We start from the raw sequence: 9,523 nt of genomic DNA, 5'->3' as shown, positions 1-9,523 counted from the left end.
CTTCCTTCCTCTCTCTTTCTTTCCTTCTTAAACATTTATTTATTTTTGAGAGAGAGAGAGAGCAGGAGCACGAGTCGGGGAGGGACAGAGAGAAGGAGACAAAAGTTCCAAAGCAGGGTCCAAGCTGTGAGCGTGGAGTTCGATTCGGGGCTCGAACTCACAAACTGCGAGATCATGACCTGAGCCCAAACCAGTAGTCGGCCGCTCAACTGACTGAGCCACCCAGGCACCCCAGGGAAGCCTTTCTAAGGCATGTTTTCTAAACTGTGGATCCTGGGGGCGCCTGGGTGGCGCAGTCGGTTAAGCGTCCGACTTCAGCCAGGTCACGATCTCGCGGTCCGTGAGTTCGAGCCCCGCGTCAGGCTCTGGGCTGATGGCTCGGAGCCTGGAGCCTGTTTCCGATTCTGTGTCTCCCCCTCTCTCTGCCCCTCCCCCATTCATGCTCTGTCTCTCTCTGTCCCAAAAATAAATTAAAAAAAAAAAACAAACGTTGAAACTGTTAAACTGTGGATCCTGAAAAATATTTAATGGGTTGCCACAAGCATTGAAGAAACCAAATATCCGAATGTGCTGTGTGGGGTAAGTATTGCTTGGAGGAACTCTGGTTTGTTAGATATTTTCAGACGTTCTTAAGACACATCTCAGGGGGCGCCTGGGTGGCTCAGTCGGTTAAGCATCCGACTTCGACTCAGGTCATGATCTCGCGGTCTGTGGGTTCGGGCCCCGCGTCGGGCTCTGTGCTGACCGCTCAGAGCCTGGAGCCTGTTTCAGGTTCTGTGTCTCCCTCTTTCTCTGACCCTCCCCTGTTCATGCTCTCTCTCTCTCTCTGTCTCAAAAATAAATAAGTGGTAAAAAAAAAAAAAAAAAAAGACTCATCTCAGGATAGTGGAAATTGCTCAACTCTGGAGCCAGCCTGTCAGGGTTTACACTCTCCCACTTGCTGGTTGTATAAACTTGAACAGGGTTACTTAACCTCTCCGGGCCTTACTTTTCCTCTCTGTGAAGTGGGGATTAACCCCAGAATCTATCTCTTTAGACTGTGATGACTATTAGCTAAGTCAATATGTATAAACTATTTGAACAGCTCTTTGTTGTGTTAATATTACTGAGATGATTATTATTTTGTGAAACTTTTGTTTCAGATTCTGTGTGTGTGTGTGTGTGTGTGCGTGTGTGTGTGTGTAATCAAGACGTGAAATGAGGGGCGCCTGGGTGGCTCAGTCAGTTGAGCATACAACTTTGGCTCAGGTCATGATCCCACAGTTCATGGGTTCGAGCCCCACGTCAGGCTCTGTGCTGACAGCTCAGAGCCTGGAGCCTCCTTTGGATTCTATGTCTCCCTGTCTCTCTGCCCCTCCCCTGCTCACACTCTCTCAAAAAATAAAAAAACATTAAAAAAAAAAGGATGTGAAATGAATTTTGGGGCACCTGCGTGGCTCAGTTGTTGAGTGTCTGACTCTTGATTTCAGCTCAGGTCATGATCTCACGGTTCGTGAGTTCAAGCCCCGCGTCGGGCTCTGTGCTGACAGCTCGGAGCCCGGAGCCTGCTTCCGATTCTGTGTCTCCCTCTCTCTGACCCTCTCCCGTTCATGCTCTGTCTCTCTCTGTCTCAAAAATAAACATTAAAAAAAAAAGACGTGAAATGAATTTCTCATTGTGGTTTGTAGTAAAAAAGTGAAAGGCACTGAATTCGAGAGAGGAAGTTTCTGCTCTCTAAACCTTTCAACTAATTGGATCAGGCCCACCCCGATTATCCAGGATAATCTTCCTTACTTAAAGTGAACTAAATATAGACTTTAATCGCATCTACAAAATGCCTTCGTGGCAACACCAGGATTAGCGTTTCAATAACTGGGGACTCTAGCCTCATCAAGTGGATACATCAAACTGACCATCTTAACCACAGACGTCATCAATAAGTAAGTGGTAAACCCTGTTAGATGGTCGGTGTTGAGGAGGAAAGAGGAATAGAACAGGGTAAGAAAGATCAGGAGCGGGGCCCCTGGGTGGCTCGGTCATTAAGTGCCCGACTCGATCTCGGCTCAGGTCATGATCTCACGGTTTGTGAGTTCGAGCCCCTCACTGGGCTCCACACTGAGCATGGAGCCTGCTTGGGATTCTCTCTCTCCCTCTCTCTCTCTTCCCCTCCCCTGCTCATGCTCTCTCTTTCTCTCTCTCTCTCTCTCAAACTAAATAAACTTAAAAAAAAAAAAGAAACATCAGGAGTGAGAGGGTGAGAAGATCTCACAGAGGAGGTGATGTACGAGCCAAGGACTGCAGGAGGCAAGGAACAAAATGTGTGGCTATCTGGGGCCAGGGCAATCCAAGTAGGGGGAAGGGTAAGTGCAAAGGCCCTGAGGTATGAGAGTTCCCAGAGCATTCAAGGAACAGTGAGGACTTTAAAAAAAAAAAAAAAAGGAGGGAGGGCACCGGGGTGGCTCAGTCGGTTGACTTCGGCTCAGGTCATGATCTCACAGTTCGTGAGTTCAAATCCTGCATCCAGTTTCGCAGTGAACCCTGCATCGGGCTCCATGCTGACATGCAGAGCCTGCTTGGGATTCTCTCTCCCTCCTTCTCTGCTGCTCTCCAACTCGCGCTCTCTCTCCCTCTTTCAAAATAAATAAACAACAATAACAACATGGGGCGGGGGAGAAGAGGTCAGAGAGAGAGAGAGGCCAGGACTCTGGCCTCTACTTAGTGAGACAGGGACCACAGGAGGACTCTGAGCTGAGGAGGAACGGGGTCACTCTTGTTGGGGTTTGAAGTGGACTCTAGGAGGTCAAGAGCGGAAGCGGGGACACTAGCGAGGAGGTGACTGCGTTAGTCCTGGTGAGAGGTTGTGGTGGGGATCAGGGAACAGTGGGCCGGGGGGGAGACGGTCGGATGGTGGGGTGTGTTCTGGGGGGTAGAGCTGACAGGACGTCCTTTTTGGACACGATGGGACATCCGCGTGGGTATTTCGTGGGCAGTGGGTACCTGATGAGCGTGGAGTCTGGGAGGAAGGTTTGTGTTTGTCAGAATGGCTGGTAGAGGGGCGCCCGGGGGGCTCAACTGGTCAAGCCTCCAACTCTTGACTTCGGCTCAGGTCATGATCTCACGGATCGTGAGTTCGAGCCCCGCGTCAGGCTCTGTGCTGGGAGTGCAGAGCCTGCTTGGGATTCTCTCTCTTTCCCTCTCTCTCTGCTTCTCCTGCCCACCCCCCAAAACAAGAAATCAGCTTTAACCTATAGTCACACCTCACCGGGGGACCCCTGGACCTCCACCGGGGCACAAATTCAATTTCCGAGACCCCCAAAATGGTAGGCACCCATGCGCACAGCGGGAAACTGAGGTTCAGGGAATTCGGCCTGAGGCTCGTACGCTTCAGGGCGCAACGGGAACTCTGTGGGGTTCTAGAGCCATCTTTAGGGCCTGACTTTCCTTCCCTGGCTCTAAGTGGGTGTAGAACCGCCCCTCCTAAGCCCAGCGTGGTGCTGGAGGGAGGGGGTCACTTCTAAGCATTTGCACTTCTGCATGGAGTGCAGCCTCTTGTCTCCTCCTCTGCTGTGCTCTAGCAGGCACAGAGTGGGCGCACAAGGCCCCTGAGCAGAACTTTCCAGATGCTCTCCCAGCCCACCCTGCCCCTCGTCTGCCTGCTCTGAGCCCAGGGGGCTGCCTCGTGTGTTTGTGCATCTGCCCAGCTGCCTTGTCTCTGTGTTCATGGGGGACGGGGGACGTGCTGGGGGATGCCAGGCCTCTTGAGCCTGCCTCGATGTACCCACACCTGCAGAGCTCTCTATGCCTCGCTGCTGTCCATGGCTCCCTGTCTCCAGCCTTCTCGTGAGAGCTGATTTAGACCCAGCCCCCCTCTCAACCCAGACTCCCCTGGCACCAAGAACATTCTGGATGCCTCCCCTGGATGCCCGGTGTATTCGTTTTCTTAGGGACGCCTCAGTTTTCGAGGGCACCCATAACAATACCACTAACCGGGTGGCCTAAAACAACACAAATGTATTCTCCAAGTTCTGGAAGCTAGAAATCCTGAAGCCACGCTGTCGGTAGTGCCACAGTCACTGGGGAGGATCCTTCCTCGCCTCTTGGAGCTTCCGGCAGCCCCGGGGCCTTCCTTGGCTTGTGGCAGGACTACTCCAATCTCTGCTTCTGTCCTCCCTGTGTGCCCCTCTCTTTCCTTTTCCTTTCTAAAATTTTATTTGATCTTTTAAGCAATCTCTAACACCCAACCTGGGGCTCGAACTCACAACCCCGAGATCAAGAGTTGCATGCCCTGCGGACTGAGCCGGCCAGGCGCCCCTCTTTCCTCTTCTTATAAGGACACCGGTCATGTTGGATTAAGGCCCCCCACCCTACTCCAGTAGGATCTCATCTGAACCAATCACATCTCTGATGACCGCGCGTTTCCAGAGAAGGTCACATTCTGAAATGCTGAGGGTTAGGACGTCAACACATCCTTTTTTTGGGTGGGTGGGGGGGGACAAAACTCAACCCGTAACACCCTTGGAGCACCTTATACTCATCATGTCCTCATTGACCCCATTACCTCCAACCGGGACTTGCCCCGGCCACCCGCGTGTCACCCAGCCGTCCCCTTCCCCTGGGCATCTAGGGGAGGCAGCCAGGATGCCGTGACTCATTGAGAGTCTGGGCTAAGTGGGGAGCTGGGTCTAAATCTGGTGTGGAGATCACGACGAGGCTGTACCCGCAGAGGTGCACGGGGCCCTACAGGGGTGAGGTGCCGGAAGATGGAGGTCAAGGTACGTTGCTCCCTTGACTTTTTATTTTTTTATTTTTTTATTTTTTTATTTTTTTTACAAATATCTTTTCTTTAGGGGCGCCTGGGTGGCTCAGTCGGTTAAGCGTCCGACTTCAGCTCAGGTCATGATCTCTCGGTCCATGAGTTCGAGCCCCGCGTCGGGCTCTGTGTTGACAGCTCAGAGCCTGGAGCCTGTTTCGGATTCTGTGTCTCCCTCTCTCTGACCCTCCCCTGTTCATGCTCTGTTTCTCCCTTTCTCAAAAATAAATAAAATGTTAAAAAAAATAAAAAAAAAACAAATATCTTTTCTTTAATTATTAAGTATTTTCAATTTATTGTTATTTTTAATTTTTTTTTTCAGTTTTATACCTTTATTTGACAATCAGCGACTAATTCTCCTCTACATTAACTGTCTGGAGATTTTTTGTGAGCGGTGACAGGTGCATAGGTAACCAACGTAGAGAGCTGGTCTGGTGAACTTTCATCCTCGTTGTGTATTCTGGACCACCCACCACACACGGATACACGATGGAACGTTCCTTCTTCCTTTGGCCCAGAAAGCTTTGTTGAGCCTTGACGTCCAAGCTCGCATCTGGAGTTTCCATCTCCTTCGTGGCGAGTGTCCAGATCTCCTCGAGTGCCAGAGGGGCTCACTTCTTGAAGCCCACTCCATGAACGCGCTTGTGAATGTTGCTGTGTTCTCTGGACCCTACCTCCTTGATGGCAGAAGGGCCCTTCTCGCTACCCTTCTTTGTGGGAGCCATTCTGCCGGGCCCCCGGGGGGGAAAGGAACACCTTCAGTTTTCAGCGTAACTCCCCAGAATCATAGCCGACGTCTGGGAACCGGTTGGGAATAATTTAAATGCATGGAGGAGAAAACCCAACTAAAATTAAGCTAAGACAATTTAACAGAATATAAAAATGGGGAAGGTTCAATGAGGGAAGAAATCAGCTGTCAATGGGACTAGAGTAGATTATGTCCAGACACAGATACATGCAGAATACAAATGAGGGGGGGGGGCAGGGGGGCCTGGGTGGCTCGGTTGGTGAAGGGTCCGACTTCAGCTCAGGTAATGTTGTTTTTGAGAGAGAGCGAGAGAGAGAGAGAGAGAGAGAGAGAGCGCACACGCGCATGCAAGCGGGGGAGGGGTGGAGAGAGAGGGGGACAGAGGATCGGAAGAGGGCTCTGCACAGCGGGGGCTCGAACCTGTGAACCGTGAGATCGTGACCTGAGCTGAAGTCGGACGCTTAACCGGCGGACCCCCCCCAGGCGCCCCTTCATTTGGGTTTTGCTCAAATGCCACTTTCACGGAGAAGCCTTTCCTGACCGCCCTGTAGGCAACAGTCTCTCCCTTCCCCTGCCTTCTTTCCCAGCGGAGCGCTCATCATCCACCCGATATTTCCTGAGATATTTGTTGATTAATCGTCAGTGCACCCCCCCCCCCCCCGCCCCACTAGAAAGTCAGGTGCATGAGGGCAGGAGTGTTGTCTGCGTTGCTTACTGCTACACCCCCTAGAAAGGTGCCTGGCACAAAGCAGGTGATCAATAAATATCTGTGAACGTGTGGAATAAAAGGAGACCTGATGTTCCGGGCAATGTTTTGTGCCTACGTGCCTTTCTAAGGGGCAGGGACCATACTTTCTGTCAGCTCTCCAAAGGGGGTCTGGGAGCCCAAAGTTTAAGAGCTACCATCAGAGTTGGTCCTTTTAGACCCGTGGTTTAGAGGGGCGGGAGAGGGACCCCTGGACAGAGCCCCAGGAAGGAGGAAGAAAGGGAATCTGGGGTTAAGGTGGAGGCCAGGACGTGGGGACCAGTCCATAGGTGACCTGTGTCAGAGGACATGAGGGAGGACACGTCGTGAGAGGAACCCAGGACCCCCTCCTGCTCTTCCTCCCTGCGTTGGGGGCAGACGTGGTTCCCTCCCCCAGCCTCCAGGGAGAAGACAGAAACAGTGATTTCAAAGACAACCAGAAACGCTCTTTATTCTCCAGAGCTCATTTCCCCCCCCCCCCCCCCCCCCCCCCCCCCCCCCCGCCCCAGGGCCCCAGCCAGGAGCCAAAAACCATACAACTTAAAATCTGACCTGGGCTCTTTCTTTACTTCGCCCCTAACATAAAATCTAGGCACCTGCCTTTCCCTTCTGGGCACTAAAACCCCATGCTTCTCGGGAAGCTTGTTGACTTAAATGTTGGAGGATGAAAAAAAAAAAAAAACAGGAGAAAAAAAAAAAGACCTTTAGCAAACTAGCAGGATTTGAAGGGTGGGAGGCAGTGGAGAGACGCCCTCGGGCTGGGGGAAAACACCCATTGGTGATTTGCAGGTGGGGGTTGAGTGCTGTGAAATGGAATGAACAAGAAGGTGGGGGGGGGGCGGTGAAAGGTGTCAGCCCACCACAAGGCTCTCTACTCCCAGATAAGCCTTCGAAGACAGGGTGCCCCCCCCGTGTCCCCTCCCTCCCCCAGCTCCTGATGATGGATGGGCTCCGGGGCCAGGGAAGGAACAGTCCAGGGAGGTCCATGAGGCACCGGTGGCTCTACAGGTGGCTGAAGAAGGTGGACAAGGCTGGTCTCGAGTCAGAATCCCATCTGGAAAGTTCTTGGGGGGGGGGGGGAGTGTCCAAACCAGTCTTGTTCACTCTCTCCAGATTCTGAGGGCTGGCCTGGGAGAGCACACGGTGTCCCCTAGGTCCATGGATGCAAGAATCCACGAGGAATGGAACCAGAGGGCTGAGAAGTCGAGGGGGGCAGGGCTAGCGTCACCAGCAGCCCCAGGAAGAGTAAAGATCCATGAACGGTGGCGCACAAAGGGCCACGAGGCTGTGCGGTCCCAAGGGGCAGCGGTCCTGCCGCACCAAGAATCCACAGACACCCCCAGGACAGAACCCCCGTGGCCGAGAGGTCCCAGGGGCAGGGCTGGCTTGGCCCCCTAACAGCCTCTGTTGTTTCAGGATCCAGCAGGGATGTCCTTCTGGGGGGCCAGGAGTTCCAGAGGGCAGGGGGGAGTCAGGGGGAGGGTCCTGGGACTTGGCAGGGACTGAACCAGGAGGGGGTGGGGGGCGGGCACCTCACAGTCCTCAGCGCTTGACCTTGCGGCCGGCCGAGTTGCGCCCGCTGCGGCGGTAGAGGGACTGCTGGCCACCGTTGAGTGGACAGTACTTGAGCGTGTGTGCCTGGCCGCCGGTGGCCCCGCACAGGGGACACACGTAATGCCGCAGGATGGGGCACATCACCACGCCGTCTGGGGTCTTCAGCTGGTGTGACGAGTAGACATGACGCGATTCCCCGTTGTGCTTGCAGAAATTGCACAAGGTGGCCAGGCCTCCGCTGGCCCCGGGCCCTCCCGGACCCTGAGCCTGCTCCAGCGGGGGCCCAGGTCTCGGCTCCCCGGTCCCTGGGGCCTCTGGCCTCTGCCCCCCACTCTGGATCAGCGCCAACACCACCTGGCTCAGGTTGAAGTAGTCCTTCCACATGTCGAAGGGAGGCAGCTGCATGGCTCTCCGGCAGAGGTGACACGTGGCTAGAGAGAGGCCAGGGCCGCGGGACCAGGGGGAAGGAGCAGCAGGTGCTTTGACGGAGCAGAGAGGAACTGCACCCCCTTTTATACTCCCCCAAAGACCCTTCTAAGCAAAGGTGGAGCTTAGGATTTAAAGGGCCCACTCCTTACCCACGACTCCATCCGACTGTAATCCCCCACAGAGATCAGGAAGGAGGCCCTTTCCCTGGTCTCTGGTCCTTCCTCTGCCTCCAGGGTGCCTCGAGACTTCCAGAAAGGCCCTTCCTTTCCCCTGGCCTCAGTTTCTCTATCCCTTCAATAAAGCTCCGTGTCCACAAATGCCCCTCTCACCCCCCTCCTCCTTTACTCCCGGGCCGGGGTCCTCCATTTACTCCAGACCCGTTCCTGATTGTAATAACCGCCCCTTACCACGCACCACACGCTATGCTGCACAGTTCCCTGCGTGATCTGATCTCCTTCTCACTGCAGTTATGGGCCCCATGTGATAGATGAGTTACCTGAAGCTCAGAGGGGGAAACTCACCGGCCCAGAGTCACAGAGCATGCGAGTGACCGAGCTGGGGCTCTTACCCGGGTCTTCGGGACCCCAAAGCAAGCACTCCTCCCAGCTCTTTTGGGCTAAAAGCTAACTTTTCCATCACGTCTGGACCTGGGAAGCATATATTCAATAAATGTTTTTTGAGTGCACACCACAGTGTTTTATAAGTGACGTCTATAAACAGGTTTTGAGCCTCATAGCCACTCAAGGAGGTGGTTATCACTTGCATTTTATAGAGGAGGATGGGGGCTCAGAGAGGTTAAGGGAGGTACTCAAGGTCACGCAGTAGGGAAATGGCGTAACTGGAATTCACGCCCCATGTGACTCTAGAAATACTGGGAATTGATCTTAGAAGCAGCAGGCAGGGGACCTTGGCATGGCACAGCCTTACTTAGAATGCCCCGTCATGGCCCTGTGCATTGTCACAAATCCTACCTGAACTTGGGGGCCAAGAAAGACCTTTGCCTCCTGCCCACGTCACCTCGGGGAATTCTTCCTCCACTAACCATCTCCATTTGTTGCCTTGACCACTCAGTGCAGAGTCACCGAGGCTCCTTGTTTTGGATGCTGGAAACTCAGCAGTGACGGCTACCTAGTGCCTGTTTCACGAGCTGTCAGTCCACTGGGGGGACAGCCAGCAAATGAGAAAACAATAGACCCAAAATACCCGCTTACATACAGTGAGGGTGCTCCAAGGGAGGCGGGGCTGAGGGAAGTGACCT

General features: G+C 53.6%; 1 protein-coding gene across 1 annotated transcript; it reads right to left on the bottom strand.

Annotated features, from left to right (window-relative positions):
- Positions 1 to 7,767: 7,767 nt before the first annotated feature.
- On the bottom strand, positions 7,768 to 8,327 carry NANOS2 (nanos C2HC-type zinc finger 2). Its single transcript, XM_049621197.1, has one exon. It carries the CDS (start codon positions 8,239 to 8,241, stop codon positions 7,825 to 7,827), a length of 417 nt encoding a protein of 138 aa, XP_049477154.1. The 5' UTR covers positions 8,242 to 8,327; the 3' UTR covers positions 7,768 to 7,824.
- Positions 8,328 to 9,523: the final 1,196 nt, after the last annotated feature.

This window comes from Panthera uncia (assembly GCF_023721935.1).
Source record: "Panthera uncia isolate 11264 chromosome E2 unlocalized genomic scaffold, Puncia_PCG_1.0 HiC_scaffold_19, whole genome shotgun sequence".
Taxonomy (NCBI): domain Eukaryota; kingdom Metazoa; phylum Chordata; class Mammalia; order Carnivora; family Felidae; genus Panthera; species Panthera uncia.
Note: the sequence above shows the minus strand (reverse complement) of the source record. Positions and strands in the feature narration are given on the sequence as shown.

Bases quoted from the DNA above. Each gene is read 5' to 3' on its own strand.
- NANOS2 (XM_049621197.1), bottom strand. From the start codon at position 8,241: ATGCAGCTGCCTCCCTTCGACATGTGGAAGGACTACTTCAACCTGAGC.